Source organism: Myxine glutinosa, chromosome 1 (assembly GCF_964187855.1).
Source record: "Myxine glutinosa chromosome 1, kmMyxGlut1.1, whole genome shotgun sequence".
NCBI lineage: Eukaryota > Metazoa > Chordata > Myxini > Myxiniformes > Myxinidae > Myxine > Myxine glutinosa.
Window position 1 is genome coordinate 421,488,405 of NC_136261.1, and position 21,591 is coordinate 421,509,995.

General features: G+C 43.8%; 1 protein-coding gene across 1 annotated transcript in view; it reads left to right on the top strand.

The window, feature by feature from the left end:
* Window positions 1–14,977, top strand: part of LOC144889629 (uncharacterized) — a 50,851-nt gene extending 35,874 nt beyond the window's left edge. The window contains exons 3-5 of the mRNA XM_078770614.1: window positions 2,188–2,247; window positions 9,138–9,915; window positions 14,342–14,977. Of these exons, the coding sequence (XP_078626740.1) occupies window positions 2,188–2,247; window positions 9,138–9,915; window positions 14,342–14,456 (953 nt within the window). The 3' untranslated portion in view covers window positions 14,457–14,977. The remainder of the gene's footprint in view (window positions 1–2,187; window positions 2,248–9,137; window positions 9,916–14,341) is intronic.
* Window positions 14,978–21,591: the final 6,614 nt, after the last annotated feature.

Below are 21,591 nucleotides of genomic sequence, written 5' to 3' on the forward strand. Positions count from 1 at the left end.
GGGCTTGGTGGGAACAAAGGTTCATCAAAGTTCATCAGAGCGGGGCTTGGCGGGAACAAAGGTTCATCAAAGTTCGTCAGAGTGGGGCTTGGTGGGAACAAAGGTTCATCAAAGTTCGTCAGAGCAGGTCTTGGCAGGAACAAATGTGAATGGATCAGTCATCACACTCTGCAATTCCTTTCTCCTTTGATCCCTTTCCTTTCGTCAACCTCCTTCATACAGCACAACAAACCCCTCAGGAAGTTCATGGAGATCGACTCCTTCATGTAGCACGTGCCGAACCCATTCACAGCATGAAGCATTTCTCGGTTTCCTCAGAGACCCAAGAAGCATCTTTATCCACAGAATATACTATTTTCCTTTTTGTCCACCTGCTTCATGCACACTAAATGCTTCAGAAGGTTCGTAGAGATCGAGTCCCTCACAACAACACCTCAATGAAGCCGTTCAAACCACAAGCAAGGTTCCTTTTTTTACTGCACTGCCAAGAGACGCCCTTCTTCCTCCTCTTATGCTTTTTCCCACACTTTCTTGCTTGAAAGAAAAAGGGTTGAATCCTTTCTTAAGCTGCTTTTTACACCACCACCAACAGTCAAAATCACGTGAGGTAAAGGGAGTGGATATGTGGTAAACTTTAAGAAAAAGGAAAAATAATTTACGAAAAGGTCCTATTTGGGGATCCATAGCTGAACTGGCATTTCTATGCAATACACCCTAAACAACACGACTCCTAAATGATTGACATTCCCACAAACGTAACAATATGTTCTACTCCCGAAATATAAATTTCCAGGAAATAACTTTCTTAAATTCCACTTCTTCCCTCCACCTCTGAATGTGGATGGAGATTGTTTTCACCAATGTCTATTTGTTTGTTTCTGTCTTGTTTTTCTGTTTGTCTGTGAGCAGGATATTTTAAAAAGTGATGGATAGATTCAGATGGAATGTTGTGGATAGGTTGGGTGTGTGACAAGGATGGATTCATAAGATTTTTTTTTTTTTTTTTATTTTTTTTTTTTTTGGTGAAGATCCGAATTCAGATCCAGGGAATTTTTAACTGACTCCTCATCATTGAAAGTTGGGGCCAAAAACGATATATTGTCTACCACGATATTTCAAAAAGTTGGGGATCGATTCAGATGGAATTTTGTGGATAGGTTGGGTGTGTGACAAGGACGAATTCATTCGATTTTTCAAAAAGTTGTGAATGAGTCATGACAAAACTTGGTGAATGAGTTGGTTGGGTGACAATAACAAGCCGATTCGACTTTGGTTCAGGTCTGGATCCAGATCCTGTCTTTCAGTGGATACAAAACATAAACTGTTCAGTCTGGCAGAGCTACGTGCTCTATCGGGTGCCGTTCTGGTTAATATTGTTAAGATGAAACATTATGGACCAGAAATACAAAACTAACAGAATTTAAATCGTTTTTCATGAATTGAAAAATGGATAACATGAAGTCCACAAAGTTCTAATCTGGGATTGTAGGTGAACCGGACCGAGAGGAAGAGAAATCTTATTTTGTGCCGAAAACAAACATTTTACAGGTGAATGAGGTCATGAGTTGAGATTGTGAAAAAAGAAGTACATTCACATGTTCCTTGAATCATTCACGTGTACCTTGAATCATTCACGTGTTCCTTGAATCATTCACGTGTACCTTGAATCATTCACGTGTTCCTTGAATCATTCACATGCTCCTCGAATCATTCACATGTACCTAGAATCATTCACATGTACCTTGAATCATTGACATGTTCCTTGAATCATTCGCATGTACCTTGAATCATTCACATGTACCTTGAATCATTCATGTGTTCCAAGAATGATATGATCTTCAATTCAGTTGTTGTGTTTTCTTCTGGATTCAAAGCTAACAGGAACTCGAGTTCTTCCTCTGGTTCCAGTGAGGAACGAAAGATTCATTCTATCTTGTGGAGAAAACGAATCAGCGATCACTCAATTTTAGTACTTGGGAGGGAAGTGGAAGAACAATGTTGTGAAATTCCCTTCATGAATCAATAAAAATTATATTTTATTTTTATACAAAATGGAGGTTCCATTTCTCTTCCCCCATGTTTGTTATTTTTAGATTTTTGGTAAAAAGATTTTTTAAATCTTCAAAACATAAAAACAAGAGAATTTTACATCTTATAATTTTTGTTAATTTTTAATCATTTCCACAGAAGGACCAGTGGAGCATCCAGAGAAGTTTGAGCTGGATCAGAACAACTTGAGAAATCTTTGTAAGTGAAGGGAAAAAGTGGGGGAGTGGGGTTCTTCTTCTTTCCTCCATTTAAAGATTATTTAAAATGCCATATTTCCTCCTTTTCATTCTTTCCTTTTTCTTCTGTTTTATTTCCCTTTATATTTTACTTCACTCTATTCCACTTATTTATTTTCCAACTCGATTTTTCGTCTTGTCAAGTGTCACAAGACACAAAGTTTGTTTAATTGAACGATGTCCAACCAGGAGGAGGGGATAGTCCAAACTTGTGTTTACTGATTAAAGACCATCTCAACAGGTAGGCTCTCATCAATGAAAACTGGGTGTTTTGGTGTGTTTTTTACGATCATTTACGCAAACAGGCTTACCTTTGGTCATCCTACGTTCAAGTCGCTCAGCTTGGGGTCTTAATTTCCCCATTTTGTTCGCTCAACTCGAGTATGCCTTGCTTCAGAACATGTCGGTTTCTGTACAATAAAGCTTCATATCTGCGAATGATAATATAGCTGATCTTCATACCGACGAATCCCTGTACACCTGTATATATCACAATGCTTATAAACACCAGTGTTTGTGCCTTTATTTGATTTCCGAAAAGCTCGAAAATCTCTTCACCTGAACCGAATTTTTAAATGGTAATGACGGATTTGACCTCAGCAGCAGTTACAACAATTGAAAAAAAAATCATTTGTTTTATTCGGAAATTGTGGGACATTGGGGCATCTCAACGTCATTGGTGGAGTGAGTGCTTAAGCTGCTTGGCGAGCACTCTACAAGCAGCTTGGTAATGGGTGGAACACCCCTGCTCCCTCCTCAGATTGAGTCAATCTTACTTCCTTCCTTTGAAGAGGAGATATAATTCATTGACAAACTAAGACAGCACCCCCCCCCCCCCCCCCCATTCCTCACCTTTGTTGTGCTATTTTATTTTCCCCCTTATGTGTGATCTGCTTTCATGATATGACCCGTCACTTCCCCATAAATAGATACATCTATACAGTAACGCCATTGTCTGTCTGCCTTTGTTCCTCATGCACGGCGACATCTGTTAAGTTACAAACTTCAAACCCGGGGTACAAATACAACTTCTTTTGGGGGAAAATAGGGGGGGGGGGTTAACATCGGGAACATGGCCGTGGCATCACGTGGGCGGCTTGTGGGAAGGCATGAATGCTCTATGTAAATGTGTGGTGGCAAAGTGGCACCTGGTGCTGGTGGCAGTGGTATTACAATTTCCCTTTGTTTTCAATTTTTTTTTTTTGTTGTTGTTTTTTTTGTATACAAGATCGAGGCTCGTGAAAGAGCGAACATTAATCACACAGAAAGACAAACAGACACACAAAACAAATAACATCGGGAGCGGTAGACAAGATGGGGAGAAAGGCGGAAGGACACAAACACAACATTTGAGAGCAGGGACCGAGAGACATGGAGACATCGAGAGAACTGTGGGAGGGAGAGGGCTTTGGGGGGAGGCATGGGAAGGGGGGGGGGGGAGGTATAAAACATATGGACACTGCCAAGACTTCCAGGAAAGAAGTTGGAATTTCAAACAAGGTGGATCTGGGGTGAATTAGTGGGGGTAGAAAAGATCAAGGTTTTGGATGGGGGAAGATAAGAGATGGTGGTGAACAGCTGTTTTGAAGACCTGGAGGGAGGAGTGTGATTGAAGTGGGTGTGGGAGTTTGTTCCAGAGGCGGGAGAAAAGAGGAATGAAAGAGTGAAGGTGAGCAGAGAGCCGAGATTTCGGCAGTTTAACCATCAGAGGGTGGCTGGCAGATCTTGTGCGACCTGTAGGAATATTTGGGGGACAGAGCACAGAGAGAGCTGGGGGAGCAAGGCCGGAGAGGAGTCGGTAGAAGACAGAAAGACCACCTACCTGCCTGCGGTGAGTGAGTGAAAGGCCCTCAGAGATAGCTTCATAGCGGGAGATTCCAATGATTCTGAAAGCTTTGGATTCAACAGCGTGAAGCCGAGCCAGGTGTGAGGCAGGAGCACCAGCCCATAGGGGAGAACAGTATTCCATTGAGCTGCGGATGAAAGCCTTGTATGTGGTGAGGAGCTCAGGAGTGCCTAGGAAGGACTTCGCACGACGGAGGATGCCCAGTCGGCGACTGGCTTTGGAGGCCAGCTTGGAAATGTGGTTTTCCCAAGAAAGATCATGGCAGATGGTGAGACCCAAAAGCTTGAGCGACAGAACTTCTTGGAGAGGATTGTTGAGAAAGTAGATGGGAGGGTTGTCCGGTCGATCTTTTCGGAGAGACATAGTAAGAGTGTGAGATTTGTCAGGATTGAAAGACATGTTCCACATGTTTGACCAGTCTGTGATTTTGTCCAGGTCTTCAGAGAGTGAGGAGGCTACAGACTGCCGATCTGAGGGAAGAGGAATGGAGCGGCAGAGAGTGGAGTCATCAGCAAAGAGATACAAAGGATTTTCCAGAGAGTCGGAGAGATCATTGATAAAGACCAGAAAAAGCACAGGGCCCAGCACACTGCCTTGGGGAACTCCAGCCTGAACGGGAAGGGGAGATGAGAGAAATCCATTCAGGGCCACACGTTGACTACGACCAGAGAGGAAGTCCGCAAGCCATGCATGGAGATTTCCATGGATACCATAGGAGGAGAGTTTGGTGAGCAGAGCTGGGTGCCAGACCGTATCGAAGGCACGTGATATGTCAAGGGAGACAGCTCTGATTTCCTGTTTGGCATTGAGGACCTCCATCCATTGTTGAGACAGCAGAAGCAGCATGTCCAGAGTAGAGTGACCTGGTCTGAAACCAAATTGATGATCAGAGATCAAGCCATTGGAGAAGAGGAAAGATTTCATATCCGAAGCAATGATGGATTCCATGACTTTGCTGATAATTGGGAGCAGGCTGATTGGTCTGTAGTTGCAAGGATCTGTTTTTGCACCTTTTTTGTGTAAAGCGGTAATGTTTGCTGATTTCCAGGATGCTGGCAGATGACCTTGAGCAAAGGATAGGGTGAAAAGAACAGAGAGAGGGTGAGATAGAGCGGCAGAGCAGGATTTTAGGACCCGTGGGCTGATGCCATCTGGTCCAGTTGCAGAATCAGAGTCGAGGTTTGACAAAAACTCCTCCACCTTGTCAGGAGAGAAGGTCACAGAGTCCAAGAGCAGTTTGGTTCGACTGGGAAAGGTGGGAACAGAGAGAGATGGGTTTGGGACTAAGGATTTTGAGGCAAACCCAGAGTTGAGGCATTCGGCTTTGTCACGTGCGATGTCAACTGTGTGGCCATTTGAGGTAAGGGAGGGGATGGAGGGGGAACAAACACCAGAAACGGATTTGACCAGATGCCACCAGGATTTGGAGGAAGGAGACAGGTTTGAGAGTTCATTCTTGAGTGAGGAGAGATAGTGCTTCCTGGCACTCCTGAGGGTAGACACACACTTGTTCCGAGCTTGGTGGAAGGAACTGAGATTTCCTTCAGTTGGATTAGCCTTCCAAGAGGCAAAGGCAAGTTGTTTCAGGGGAACTGCCTCACCACAAGATTCAGTGTACCATGGACGGGAGGAAGGGTAAGACAACTGAAGGCGAGATGGGATAAATCTGTGCATGAGAGAGATCAGTTTGCTTTGGAAGAATTCCCAGGAAGAATTGATGTCAGAGGCAGTGGAGATGGGAGACCAATCCAGACGATTAATGGCTGCTTGAAGACCGTCCCAGTCGGCCTGAGTGAAATGCCAGACTCGTCGACGCTGAGGAGGCTCTCTGAGAATGGCCAGAGAGATGTCCACTTTGACAAGCACATGATCAGAAGAACCGATTGGAGCAGAAGAAGAGCAGCAGACATTAGCAGGGAAGTTAGTCATAACCAAGTCTAGAAGAGAAGATACTCCATTGGCTGAGATCCGGGTCGGGAAATTGACAGATTGTGTCAATCCCAGTGAGTCACAGAAGTCCTTTGCTGAGGTGCCATGACTGGTGAGAGAGGAACCCACACCCAACCAGGTGGCATGATGACAATTGAAGTCACCACATATGAGGAAGAGAGAGTTGGGATGAGTGGATAGAAGTTGGTCCATGTTGTCAGACAGTGAAATGTAGATGGAGTCATCACTGTTTGGGGGACGGTACAGAACACATATGAACAAAAGGTGGGAGCGGAGAGGAAGCCGTAGCCAGAGGTACTCCTGGGGGTGAGGAGGAGAGAGGGCAGTGCAAGGAGAGTGAGGAAGAGAGTTTTTGATAAAGATAGCCACCCCGCCACCAGGCCGAGGCTCAGTTCTATCATACCGGAGGAGGGAGTATCCAGGAAGAGATATTAAGGAATCAGAGACATCTTGAAGGAGGAAAGTCTCTGTTAAGCAGATCAAGTCTGGATTGTCAGAAGCAACCTGTATGGAGAGATCAGTCAGGTTTGAGCGAAGGCCCCGGATGTTTGAGGTCCATACCGTTAATGAAGAGAGAGGGGGAGCATCGGGTACAGGACAGGGGAGGGGAGGAGTAGGGTAAGATGAAGGATGAGAGGGGGAGGTAGGGAGAGCAGTTGTTAGTGTGTCAGCGATTGCAGAAGAGTTCCAAGAAAGGGAAGGATGAGGAGGATGAAAGGTTTGAAGGTGAAGGGATGAGGCACAGAGAGGGGTTGTTTGAGGGGGGGCAGAGGAAAGAAGAAGGTTGGGGGGGGGTGGAGGTATGAAATAGAAGGGAGACGAAGTGGGGAGGAGGCAGCTTTGAGGAGGAGGGGGGAGGAGGGAGAATTGGAGAGGAATGGTATGGGGGGAGATTTGAATGGGAGGGGTTGGGGGGGAGTTTTGAAGGGGAGGAGTGAGGGGGGAGTTTAGGAGGGGAAGGGCAAGGGGGGAGTTCAGGAGTGGAAGGGCAAGGGGGGAGTTCAGGAGTGGAGGGGTAGGGGGGGAGTTTAAGAGTGGCGGGGCAAGGGGGGAGTTTAGGAGTGTAGGTGCAAGGGGAGGGATTTGGATGGGAGGGGCAAGAGGGGAGTTTAGAAAGTGGATGATTAATGAAAGACGAACATTGAAAACAAATTGGGTTTGTTGTGATTTTCAAGTTAGCAATCCGGTTCAGAATGATGGAGGAGGGATGGAATGAATGTGAATTTAGACCATGTAGTGAGGGAGACGTATAAGATATTGAATTTCTTTTTTTTGAGGTGGAATGAGTTGGAGAGGAAATTGAGAAAAGCCTTTTAAATAGGAGGAAAAAACAGCGTGTTGTAAAATACCACTGAGTAAAACACTGAAGGGGAAAGGTTATACATATTTAAATAATATTTAAACAGAACCGTGAACAATCTTATGTGCACAAAATAGGCGAGTGGCCAAATTGAAAAAGGGGCCTAAAATGTGAGAAACCCCTACCCACGGTAGAACAAGTCACAACCTATTTTTTCTTGAAGAGGGATGTTTGGGGAGTTAGAAAATCATGGTTGTGAACCTGAGATCATTGCACAACATTTTGAAAATCACGTTTACATATGTACCACTGCAGACTGCAAAAATGGATTTAATCGCCACAGATTTTGGCTCATATATTTGTTAATACTGGTGCTACAAACACAAATTTGGTACCAAAATGTGCGGAATGATGACATATATATGTGTAAAAACCATTTGTGATGTAACAAAGGCTTTTGTGTGACCTACAGGCAAAAATAGTGGAATTTTGCGCAATAAATCAGCTTCGGGTTTACCAATAAATATCAACAAAAACATTAATTACTTCAAAAGTATTTGAGTTGTATTACTACATATTACATCAAAATAACCCTCTATCATTCTCCTTTTTAGAAATATAACTCATAAAGATAAATCAGTTGAATTAATAGAGTTATTACCGAAACCATATGTCACCCCCCCCTAAAAGTAACCGACATTGATTAATTTATAATACATGTATATGCATTAATCAAACAAGAATGATTTTAAATCCAGTTGCAGAAAATCAATTTTGAGCTTGATTGCCTTTTTCTAAAACTACTGATATATACTTATCTTTAATTATTTCATTTCAGATGCTTGTGCTGACAATTGATCTGCAATTATGGATCTGGAACCACCTGTTGTGAAGCGTCGTAAAATTGACACTGACCACTGCATCATATGCTTTAAACCCCTCAACCCTAAAAAGCAAGAAGTTGTAACGAACCCAACATTTAATGGTTTGAGTGCAATCTTCAAAGCAAGTCAAATCAGAAAAGATGACGTTTATGAAAGTATCTGGCCTTTGCAACAAGACATATTGAGTCTTGATTTGAAAGTATCATTCCACAAATTGTGTCGGGCCATGTATACCAGCAAGTCAAATATCTCCACATCCAACCCCAGTGAGAGTGACCAGCAACCATGCACGTCTGCGGCAACAGAACACACAAGAATCAGCAGAAATGAAACAGCTGGGTTTGACATCAGGACTAACTGCTTCATTTGTGGAAAATCCAGCACTTCCAGAAACAAGCTTACACCGGTATCTACAGGAACTGGACAGTCCACCAGAGAAAAAGTTCTGGCAGCAGCTGACAAAAGACAAGACAATAAAATACACATGCGCATGCTTGCCTTTCCAGATTTGTTCGCCTATGATGCCAAGTACCACAGGTTATGCTATTCACACTATATTTCAGAACAGAACATCACTGCTGCAATTCATAAATCAGGAGAGGAAACAATGGGCACATTACATGATGAAGCTTTTGATGAACTGAAATGTTATCTGGAACAAACTGTGTTCTCCAAAACTAAGACAGTGACACCCCTCGTTCATCTGAAAGATGAATACGTTGGATATTTGGTTTCACTGGGTACCACAAATGCAGAACAGTATAAAACTTGGAAGTTGAAGGAGCGATTAACTAAATATTATGGTGACCAAATAGTCTGTGTAACATTTGATGGCCACACTGACATCATATGCTCTTCTTCTGTGACCTTAGGTGATGCCCTGAGAAAAGCCACGATTCTGCAGAGCATGACTGATGAACCAGAATATGAAGACATCCCGTCTGATGTACCATCAGCCATAGATAGTGAAATGCATACTTTGCATGCTGCAGCTGGTATCCTGAGGAAGCACATGGCTGATATCGAGCATGTTGGAAATATGTATGCATCTGTCGAGGAAACAGATATTCAGCACTGTGCAGAATTCGTTCCTAATACACTCTACGACTTTATTCAGTGGTGCACCAGTGAGAAATCACACACGAATGTAACCAGTTGTGGTGATGAAGGTGTTATGAAGAACAACCTGAGGACGATCGCCATTTGTCACAATATAATATCACAGAGCCGTCGAGTGTACTCCACAATAACGCTTGGTTTAGCCTTGCAGGTGCATCATGAATTGGGAAGCAAGCATCTCATTGACATGCTTCATGAATTAGGACACTGTGTGTCCTATGATGAGGTGAGACGTTTCCTCACGTCTGTGGCTGTTGATCAAACTGCCCCGGAGGATATTTACATCCCCAAAGTTCTTCAAAACCTACGCTGCATCGATGAGTTTCCGATCGTCGACGCTGCTATAGATAATTTTGATCAGAATGAAGCTACTTTGGACGGAAAATCCACTACTCATGCCATGGCAGCTGTGCTGTTCTACAGAGGAAAGATCCAACATGACAACGGTGAAGGTCAGGGCATTCCACGATTGCCACGGAAATCGCTGTCCGTGGGTGAAAGAGCTCTGCCATGGTCTGAAGATCTGCAGAGGTAAGCATGTAACTTACATAATCATGTTAACAAATCCAATATATATTATGAACAGTATTACAGTATGTACATGTATTTTGGTAATTGCAGTGGTAATGAGATACATGATTCTACAATTGGTGAGAACCTTTATGTGTATGGTGTTGGTTTTGCTTGTCAGTAGTTATAGGTGTAGTATGTAGTACGTCTTTGAACACATGGGTGCAGGCATCACAAACTTAGTGAAAGTGTATATTTTATGCTCCCAGTAACTTACATGTTTTGTGTATTCCTTTAAGGTATAACAAACCTGCCAAACGACCAGAGCCACCGCCTGTCAATGATGTGTCATTAATCGACGTTGACAAGGACAGTTCGGAACTCAAAGCAGCTGAATCCAAAGATCTAGCATGGAAAGTTTACCGTATTGCCAATGATGAGAAGCAGGCTGTTCCATCGTGGACTGCATCCAATGCGTTCCTGTCGGAAAGAAACCTACCAGTTGCAACCACGTGTTACTTACCTTTTATCCGTGCTCCTCCAACAGACCTTTCCACCATATACACCATCCTCCTGAGGTTGGTCCAGATCGCTGCTAAACTCGGACAACCACATATCCTAGTAACAGCTGACTGTGCGATCTACAGCAAGGCTCAGCAGATCATGTGGAATAAGCCTGCAGCTCTAGATGGAAAGCTTACAATGCGACTGGGTGGCATGCATTTAACAATGTCATTTGTATCAAGTATTGGAAAACTGTATGGTGATGGTGGTCTCCTTTCAATGCTGGTGGACTCAGACGTCTATGCACCCGCAACTGCAAAGCTGGTGCTCCAAGGAAAGCAAGTATCCAGAGGAAACAGAGCAATGAAGCTGGTGTTGGAGGCTTTATACCGCCTCTATCAGGAAGCATTTTGGACATGGTTGCAACAACAGGAACACACCATGTTGCCCAAAGACGACATGTACAGGCTTGTGAGAGAGATCCAGAATGCTTTCAAAGCAGGAGACAGGGAATCCGCAATAACACTGACGAAACAACTTGAATCAGAGCACATAGCACCTTTGCAAGCACTACAACAATAGTTCACAAATGCAGGTAGGACACAGTCTGAAACATTTGCCTACTGGGATACATTTATGCAGGGAGTAAACATCTTGCTGCGACTTCTGAGAGCAGAGCGTGAGGGACTGTTCGAACTCCATCTCATCGCCGTCTGTGAGACTATACCCTGGTGCCGAGCTGCAGACAGAGGAAATTATGCCAAATATTTGCCAGGATATTTGAATGATATGCTATCACTTCGGGAATTGCACCCAAAATCCTATCAATATCTGCATGAAGGTGGATTTGTGGTCCGTAGGTCTTTGCGCCGGTTCAATGCTGTTGCTAGTGACCAAGCACTTGAACAAACAATTAACCGTGAGGGGAAGAGCCAGGGAGGTGTCATCGGGTTTACCTTGAGGAAAGGTGCCCTTACCAGATGGATGGTCACTCGACATGTCACAGCACAATATACAGAGGCTTTTAAAGAACTCTGTGATGGGGACACTGAAGTAGCTTCCACAAACCACGCTGAGCATGGAAAGACAAGGATGGTAAGGGATGAACAAGATGTTACCAAGATCACGGAATTTGTATCAAACGTACAAAATCCGTTTGACCTACGTACTGTACCTGACGAATTGGTCAACATCGCCACAGGCCAGGTTGCTTCACAAGAAGTATCAAACGGACTTGGACATTTCTTAACAGACGCCCAGAAATGCAACAAAAGTTTTATCGAAAAGCGACTTCTTGCTGACCAAACCAAGAGTTTCTGGGAAACAGACTCACGAACAAAGACACCAACGTTTGCGGACATGTCAAAACCCATGAAAACCAACAAACGAGATAAATTGATGGTGGATTCAGAAGTACTTTTCCGGCGGCTGCTTGCTGTCTCAAAGAAACGCGATGTCAGTCTGGAACAAGTCCTGACACATGAACTGGCTCCTGTGCCACCGTCCCTCTTCAACAATGATGGGACAATGCGAAAAACCAACAAGGCGGATCTGGCAAAGAAGTTAGAAGCTAATTGTGAGGAAGTCCAGGTGCTCGAACCCTCTGACCAACATGATACTGCTTATGTCATTGATGGGATGGCACTACTTCAGGCACTTGATGAAGCCCAGTTTGACACATTTGACGATCTCGGACGTACCATAATGCAGAAGATTCAGTCACTGCTTGCTAGTAACCAAGGTGTGACATCAGTTACATTGGTTTTTGACAGGTATGATGTACCACTCTCTATCAAGCAGCTGGAAAGAGAACGTCGCACTGGTGGAGAGTCAACACCCAGATATGTCATCGATGGACAACGCACAGTTCCAAACTACAGGAAGTTCCTGAAGAACACCACAAACAAATCAGCGCTTGCCGATTTCCTCTGCAGTTACTTGACAGTAGCCGCCCAATTGCAGCTTGAGGAAAACCAATCTGTCACACTGGCAGGAGGCTTTAACGATGGCCTGCTAGTTAAAGTTGTGGATCATAGAGGCATCCGGGAACTACCTGAATTGTTCAGCACACATGAGGAGGCTGACACACGGCTCCTGCTACATGCTATCCATCTCGCCAGAGCACACTCAAGGGTCATTGTACGATGTGATGACACTGACGTGTTGGTCCTACTCATCTATTACTGTGGGAAAGGCATGTTTGGGGACACCAAAGTGTACATGAATGCAGGTCACTGTACAAAAACAACGAATCGTCAGAGATTCATTCCTGTCAACAGAATAACGGACGACATCGGTCAGGATACGTCAAGTTGCTTGCCAGCATCACATGCTATAAGTGGCTGTGACACAACCTCCGCGCTGTTCAAAGTCGGGAAACGCACTGCATATTCGAAACTCAGGCAAAACATTGCACACTTGGCACCACTGTCACGGTTAGGGCAAACCAGAGATACAACCAATGTCGTCAGCACTGCCACAAAATATGCTCTGTCGTTGTATGGTTCAAAGTCAAGTCACACACTCGACCAACTTCGTTATGTTTATGCCTGCACAAGTGACAAACCAGCATCTCTCTTCCCACCAACAGACGATGCTTTCGAACAACATCTGAAGCGAGCAAATTACCAGGTGGCGATATGGACCCACAGCCATGTAGCGAAGCCTGTACTTTGGAACCCCGATGGTAATGGATGGCAGGTCAGAGACAACAAACTTGAGCCTGTCATGTTCCAAAAGGATGCAGCCCCAAGGGAGGTTCGAGATCTCACGCATCTCTACTGCACCGACGATGACTGTAGGCAGAGCAGAACATGTCATTGTATCTCTGCAGGACTGACCTGCACTGAATTCTGCTCGTGTAGTGCAGACGATTGTCCAAATGTTGATGATTCTGTTGTCTTTGACGACAGCACTGATGAAGAGCGTGACTGAACTTTTAAATGTATTACATGTATTACTTCATGTAATAGATGTACATAAGTTACAGTGCATGTTATGAATTCATTATCGTCATATGTGAAATAGCTTATATCAACATGATGTCTATAAAAGTCACTTTCACAATTGTGTCAGAATCTTAAGTCAATTCTTCATGTTGCATATCTGCTTCGGGATTTCTATCGGTCAGCATTAGTGGGGCGACATATGATTTCAGTTATAACTATATCATTTCAGTGACAATTATATCATTAGATATATTTTTCAAAGGGTAAATAAACTTGGATTATGTTGATGTAACAAGTATGACTGCAAGTCCAATATTTTTGAAGTAATTAATGTTTTTGTTGATATTTATTGGTAAACCCAAAGCTGATTTGTTGAGTAAAATTCCACTATTTTTGCCTGTAGGTCACACAAAAGCCTTTGTTACATCACAAATGGTTTTTACACATATATATGTCATCATTCCGCACATTTTGGTACCAAATTTGTGTTTGTAGCACCAGTATTAACAAATATATGAGCCAAAATCTGTGGCGATTAAATCCATTTTTGCAGTCTGCAGTGGTACATATGTAAACGTGATTTTCAAAATGTTGTGCAATGATCTCAGGTTCACAACCATGATTTTCTAACTCCCCAAACATCCCTCTTCAAGAAAAAATAGGTGGTGACTTGTTCTACCTTGGGTAGGGGTATGTCACCCAAAACCTCATTTGGCCACTAGCCTAAAAATACCAACGGGGGGAGAGCCGAGAGGGACCACCACGAGTGACCACAATTATTACAATTTCCTAATTTCCCTATTGCGGTTTGTTTTTGGGTTTATTAAAAATAATGTAAGTTGTTGGAAGTGAAGTAAATAAATAAAAAACAATTATAATAAAAGTTTTTTTGTGATAAATGTGATTCTTAAAGTTTATAAAAAGGGATTAATGTGCTTGTGTTTGTTTCTGTCCGTTTGTCTAACAATGTCCACGACCCCATGTCGTGTCCGCAGATGGACGGACCCCGAGTCTGGACCCAAACACTGCACATCCAGAGATCGAGATCTCCCGCGATCTCAGGGCGGCGACTCAAACCGGGACCGACAATCCGTACCCGGAACATCCTGATCGTTTTGATTTTTATCCACAAGTTGTTTCCTCTGAGAGTTTCTCCTCGGGTCGTCATTACTGGGAGGTTAATGTGAGGTCGAGTGGTTGGTGCATAATCGGAATCTGTTTAAACTCCATGGGGAGGAAAGGGAAAGGGAGCGAGTTGGGAGAGAATCCCGAGTCTTGGTGTTTAGAGAAACGTAATAACAAATACTTTGCAAATCACGACGAAGAATATACCGTCCTGTCTGCGCCGGGGGTTCCTGAACGGTTTGGGTTCTTCTTGGAGTGCGAGGCAGGAGAGTTGACGTGTTTCGGGGACTCGTGGGTCCTGCACGTGTTCAGGGGGAACTTCCTGGAACCCGTTAAGCCCGCCTTTCTGGTTTGGGATGAAACTGTTCATTTTGTACATTTAGTGAAATAAACTTTCATCACAAACTGATCAGGTTATTTTTGGTTCAAATCAATAAAATAATTTGCTTGTTCATGACGATGTGATTAATGTTAACATTATAATAAAGTTTCATATGTTCATTGTTTATCTTTCCCGGTGTGTACCCAGGTTTAGAATAGGTACACCGTATCCCTGCGTGTCGTAAGAGGCGACTAAAAGGGGTGGCGTCAGCAAGGGCATCCGGCTATAAAACATTGCCTCAAAAAAGGGAACCATGATAATTACAACTACATATGGGCAGGGTACAGCCCGAAGTACCACGTGGGGGACCTCACCCCCTCTCGTCAAAAATCAAGGTGGGGAACCCGATCGAAGCAAGGGTGGAAATCACTCACTTTATGACGACGAAATGTCTGATGCCCAACGTGGAGATCGGTTTCTGAGGTTTGGGACATGGAATGTAGGGACAATGACAGGAAGATCAGGAGAAGTGGGAGAAGTATTGGTCAGAAGATGAGTGGACATATGTTGTGTGCAAGAGACGAGATGGAAGGGAAGTGGTGTGAGAATGGTGAAGGGTAGGCAGGGACAGAAATACAAGTTTGTGTGGCAAGGGTGTCTGGAAGGCATCCATGGTGTTGGTGTCCTGTTTTCTGAGGAGTTTGTAGACAGTGTGGTGAGTGTGTCAAGAGTGAGTGAAAGGTTGATGATGGTGAGAATGATGATTGGAAAGCTCTTGGTGAACGTCATCTCGGGATATGCTCCGCAGGTCGATCGGAGCTATGAAGAAAAGGACAAGTTCTGGTGTGCAACAGAGAAGCTGATGTAAAACGTGAAATATGAAGTTGTTGTGGTAGGAGGAGACCTAAATGTACATGTGGGAAGGAGTATAGATGGTTTTGAGGGAGTTCATGGGGGTTACCGGATATGGTGTGAGGAATGGAGAAGGTGAAAGGATTTTCGAGTTTGCTGATGGAGCTGGTTTGTTGATTTGTAATACTCAGTTCCAGAAAGAGGATAATAAGCTCGGTACATGCACGTCAGGTGGGTCGACGACAACCGTTGATTACCTGATGGTGTGTAGGCGATATAGGGGGCACCTCCGGGACACAAATGTGATCCCGGCGGAGGAGGCTGTTTCACAACACCATTTCCTTGTCTGTGACATAAGGGTAAAAGGTGCGAGGAGAGCTCAGCAGGTGAAGTACCAACCGAGAATGAAGGTGTGGAGGTTGAAAGAGGTGACAGTGAGGGAAGCTTTAAAAGGGAGGCTGAGTATGGTCGAGGATGATGTGCTTGAGCTTGAAAGTGGTTGGATGTCAATGAAAGATAGTCTGTTGGGAGCCGTTGGTGAGGTATGTGGATGGACAAAAGGACCACCAAGGCACTGGGAAACATGGTGGTGGGATGATGAAGTTGGAAAGAGGATTGACGAGAAGAGGAAGTAGTTCAAGGAGTGGCAGAAGGTGAAGGGTATGGGGGGAGAAAAGGCAGAGCATGAAAGTTATAAGGCATCCAAGAAGGCTGCAAAGAAAGAGGTAGCAAAGGTGCAGGAGGCATGTAGGAAAATGTTCGGAGAATGCTTGGATTCGGGAGAGGATCAGAGAGCGGTATTCAGGATTGCAAATCAGATAGCGAAAGACAGGTGTGATGTGATGGGGGTGAGTTGCTTGAAGGATGAAGTGGGACAAATCGTTGTGGACCCAGATGGAATTAAGGGAAGATGGAAGAGAGATATGGAAATGCTGTTGAATGCAGAGAATGAATGGGATGGCAACATAGAGAGTAACCCAGTTTTAGGACCGGCAGAGAAGACAACTGAGAAGGAAGTTGAGGAAACGATAAAAGCAATAAAGAGTGGAAAGGCGGGAGGGCAGACGGGAGTTGTGGGAGATATGTTGAAGGCAGCAGGAAGTTGGGGTGTGAAGAGAATGATAGAGATCTGTAATCTGGTGGTGAAAGAAGGCTGAATCCCAGTGGATTGGGAACTGAGTACCCTCATCCCTCTACACAAGGGGAAAGGTGACCCTGTGCACTGTCACTCATATCGAGTGATAAATATATTGGAGCATGGAAAGAAGGTATTGGAAAGGGTGTTGGAGAGGAGGATAAGGAAGAAAGTTAAGATCGACGAAATGCAGTTTGGATTTATGCCCGGAAGAGGAACAACAGACGTGCTTTTTATTGTAAGGCAGTTGCAGAAGTACATGGAGAAGAGGAAGAAGTTGTTTCTTGGGTTTGTTGATCTGGAGAAAGCATTCGATCGGGTTCCACGTGAAGTCGTGACATGGGCATTGAGGAAGTTAGGAGTGGAGGAATGGTTGATCAGAGTAGTGATGGCAATGTACGAGAGAGCGCGCACAGCTGTAAGGACGAAGGACGGGAACAGTGGTGAGTTTGAGGTGAAGGTGGGAGTGCATCAGGCGTCGGTACCAAGTCCACTTCTATTTGTAGCTGTGATGGAGGTGCTGGCTCAGAACGTCAAGGAGGTTTTACCGTCGGAGTTGTTGTATGCAGATGATCTGGTGTTGATTGGGGAAAGTATAGATGGACTGAAGGAGAAGAAGTACAAGTGGAAGGAATGTATGGAGACAAAAGGTCTGAAGGTGAATATCAGAAAAACGAAGGTGATGGCAAGCGGTAAAGTATGTGGTGAGGTGGAAGGAACTGGGAAGTGACCGTGTGCTGTGTGCATGAAGGGTGTTTGAGTGAACTCCATTCAATGTACAATGTGCACTGAGTGGGTTCATCAAAAATGTAGTGGTCTGGGAGGGTCATTAACCAGTGTGGCAGCTACATTCAACTGTAATGTGTGCACAGAGGGAGCTGCAGATGGAGGAAATGTTGAGTTGGAGCTTGGAGACGGCATGAAGCTGGAAGGTGTGAAAACATTTTGCTTCCGAGGAGACATGCTGAATGGAGAAGGTGGATCAGACTCGGCAACGGTTGCTGGAGTGAGATGTGCATGGAAGAAGTATTGGGAACTGAGTGGCATGCTGATGAGGAGGGAAGTGTCGATGAAGCTGAAGGGAAAGGTGAATGCTGCATGTGTGAGGAGTGTTACGATTTATGGGAGCGAGACATGGGTAATGAACGTAGAGCAGCAATGAAGGCTGGAAAGGGTGGAAATGTGAATGGTTCGGTGGATGTTTGGATATCGTTCAGAGAGAGGAAGACAAATGATGAATTGCGAAAGATGATGGGAATAGAGCCTGTGATGGATGCTGTGAAGAGAAACAGGTTGAGATGGTTTTGTCATGTGTTGAGGAAGGATGAAAGTGACTGGTTGAGAAGAGTGATGGAAATAAATGTAGAAGGAAGTAGAGGACAGGGAAGACCGAGACAGACTTGGCTGAAGGTGGTGGAAGAAGAAATGCGGGCAAAGGGGTTAACAAGGGGAGATGCCGAAAATAGGGAAAAATGGAGAAGATTGTCATGGGGACCGCAAGGCTAACCCCCGCTCTTGCAGGGAAAATCGCCTTAAAATGCCTGTTGTTGTTGGTGGTGGTGTTCTCCCCATATCATACATGACAATGAAACATGGCCTACAGCAAAGATTGAGTAAAAATCGTTGTTCAAACTGCCATGGAAAGATGCCATCTGGGCATAACCAAAAATGGACAAGATAAACAACTAAACTAGATCGAAAACAAAATTCATACACACTGGTCACAATCAAAGAAACTCAAATGGAACTTGACTGGAGGTACAAATGGTACAAAAAAATTCAAGGGGAGGGGAGGGGGGAGGCAGGAGAGGAAGGGGGTTCATATATATGCTGGTGGGTGAATGTGGCGTTCATCACGTTTCTGAGTTAACTGTGATGCCGATCAGGAAGAAGAAGATCGGCATCAGATCGGGTGTGTGACACGGACGAATTCATACGATTTGGTGAAGATCCGAATCCAGATCTGGAACAGAGAATTTTTTAACTGATTCCACATCATTGAGAGTTGGGGCCAAAAACGATATACTGTATACCACGATATTTCAAAAAGTTGTGAATGGATTATGACAAAACTTGCTGAATGAGTTGGTTAGGTGACAATAACAAACCGATTCGACTTTGATTCAGGTCTGGATCCAGATCCTGTCTTTCAGTGGATACAAAACATAAGGTGTTCCGCTTGGTGGCGGTATGTGCTCTACCAGGTGCCATTCTCGTTAATTTTGTTATGATAAAGAAACATTATGGACCAGAAATACAAGCCAAACAGTACTATACACAAAGAATTAAGTTAAGCACCCCCCCCGTTTTTTTACAACCTCGCACATTACAAGTTTGTTGTCGTCAAAACAGTGTAATATACCCATGTTATTGCTATATTTTCTGGAGAAGTGATATTATGGTCACATAAAGACATAACAATCATGCCGTTGTCAATATTATATTCTGAATAATTTAAGGTGAAATTTTTTGGGAATTTTAGGCATATTTTCACCTCAATTTAAGTATGGAGCTATAGGTCCATCACGGACAGTGTGGATGACGTTTATGTTTTCTAACGTACAGTCATTGTTCTGAGAAGACCTCTAGCGATCTTTGCATCAATAACGTGTGTAGGACCCACGTGATCGGATCACTGACTCAACCCTACGTCTCATAGACCCTGTAAGCCGTCGTATGCGTTGCTGTGGCAGGTTGTTCCATTCCCGATGTAATGCACGTTCCAATTCATCCAGATTGGCTATTGGAGGGACCATCTTCGCAATTTGTCGTCCCAACATGTCCCGAACGTGCATTACATCGGGAATGGAACAACCTGCCACAGCAACGCATACGACGGCTTACAGGGTCTATGAGACGTAGGGTTGAGTCAGTGATCCGATCACGTGGGTCCTACACACGTTATTGACGCAAAGATCGCTAGAGGTCTTCTCAGAACAATGACTGTACGTTAGAAAACATAAACGTCATCCACACTGTCCGTGATGGACCTATAGCTCCATACTTACATGGAGGTGAAAATATGCCTAAAATTCCCAAAAAATTTCACCTTAAATTATTCAGAATAAAATATCGAAAACGGCATGATTGTTATGTTTTTATGTGACCATAATATCACTTCTCCAGAAAATATAGCAATAACATGGGTATATTACACTGTTTTGACGACAACAAACTTGTAATGTGCGAGGTTGTAAAAAAACGGGGGGGGGGTGCTTAACTTAATTCTTTGTGTATATAATCCTTTTTCATAAATTGTAAAATTCATAACATGAAATCCACAAAGTTGTAATCCGGGAGTGTAGGGGAACCGGCCAGTGAGGGAGATAAATCTTCTTTTTGTGCCGAAAACAAACATTTTACAGGTGAATGAGGTCATTAATTGAGATTGTGAAGAATCAGGAACTTGGTGTTTGTGCAAAACTTAACATCCAAGTCGATGTTACTGATCATTGATTCATTGTTTTATTCTTCTCATGAACTGTAGTTTTAATAGTTTGTAAAAGTGGAGAATCTTTGTGTAAAAGTTGTTAAAATAAATTCTGTACAGTGAAGTGTTCACGGATCACCACAAACGAAGCAGAAACTTTTGGTTAATATTTCCAGGTGTTGTACATGAAACACACACACACACTGATTACACAGTGATGCGTCACGTGGAAACATGCCAGTTGAATGAGTTGTTCTCACTTTCATCTTCAAATAATTTATTCATTGTTATGATAAAAACAACTGATCAATTAACATTATGAAAGGCTGGACAAAATAATTCAGTCATTTCCATTTTGGATCGATCAACCATTGGGTCAATCCAAGGAAACTTAAAAAAATAGGATCGCGGGTCCTGAAGCTCACCTGGATCAGGAGCAACAGTCGCTCAAACCCCCACAGACCCTCTCAGACTCTGATATTTTAAATGCTGTGAACACACTTTGGTACATCATGGTTGATGAAGGTTGTGATCAAGTTTTTCAAAATTGTGTGTGTAGTTTCGGAGAAGAGAACAAATCCCTATTTTGTGGGGTCAAAACCCCCGTAGTTCCCCTTATTGAGCGCAGATTTTGATGTGATGAATTCACCTTCATCAGGCGTCAGATATGAAGCTCATGTCCAAGTTTAATCAAAATCGTGTGTTTGGTTCAAGCGATAATGACTGAAGTGTTTTCATACTCAATCCCTCCCTCACTCCCTCACTCACTCACTTACCTATGGACAATGCTCGATCACAAAAGCTCACTGCACTAAAGTCCAGGGCCCGTATTCATAAACGTTCTTTTGTTAAGTACACTTGAACTCCAAGTGTGACACTTACCTAGGACTAAGAGATATGTCGGTATTCATAAATTACCTTAATTGTTCCACCTCACTCAGTGTGACACCGAAATATAGGCATAACACCTAACCGTTTTGACTGGCCGTTGTTAGGGTTAATGATCACATTTTTTTTTTTTTTTTTTTTTATACAAGATCGAGGCTCGTGAAAGAGCGAACATTAATCACACAGAAAGACAAACCGACACATAAAACATATAACATCGGGAGCGGTAGACAAGATGGGGAGAGAGGGGGAAGGACACAAACACAACATTTGAGAGCAGGGACCGAGAGGCATGGAGACATCGAGAGATCTGAGAGAGGGCGAGGGCTTTGGGGGGGGGGGGGCATGGGAAGGGGGCGGTGGGAGAGGTATAAAACATATTGACACTGCCAGGACTTCCAGGAAAGAAGTTGGAATTTCAAACAAGGTGGATCTGGGGTGAATTAGCGGGGGTAGAAAAGATCAAGGTTTTGGATGGGGGAAGATAAGAGAT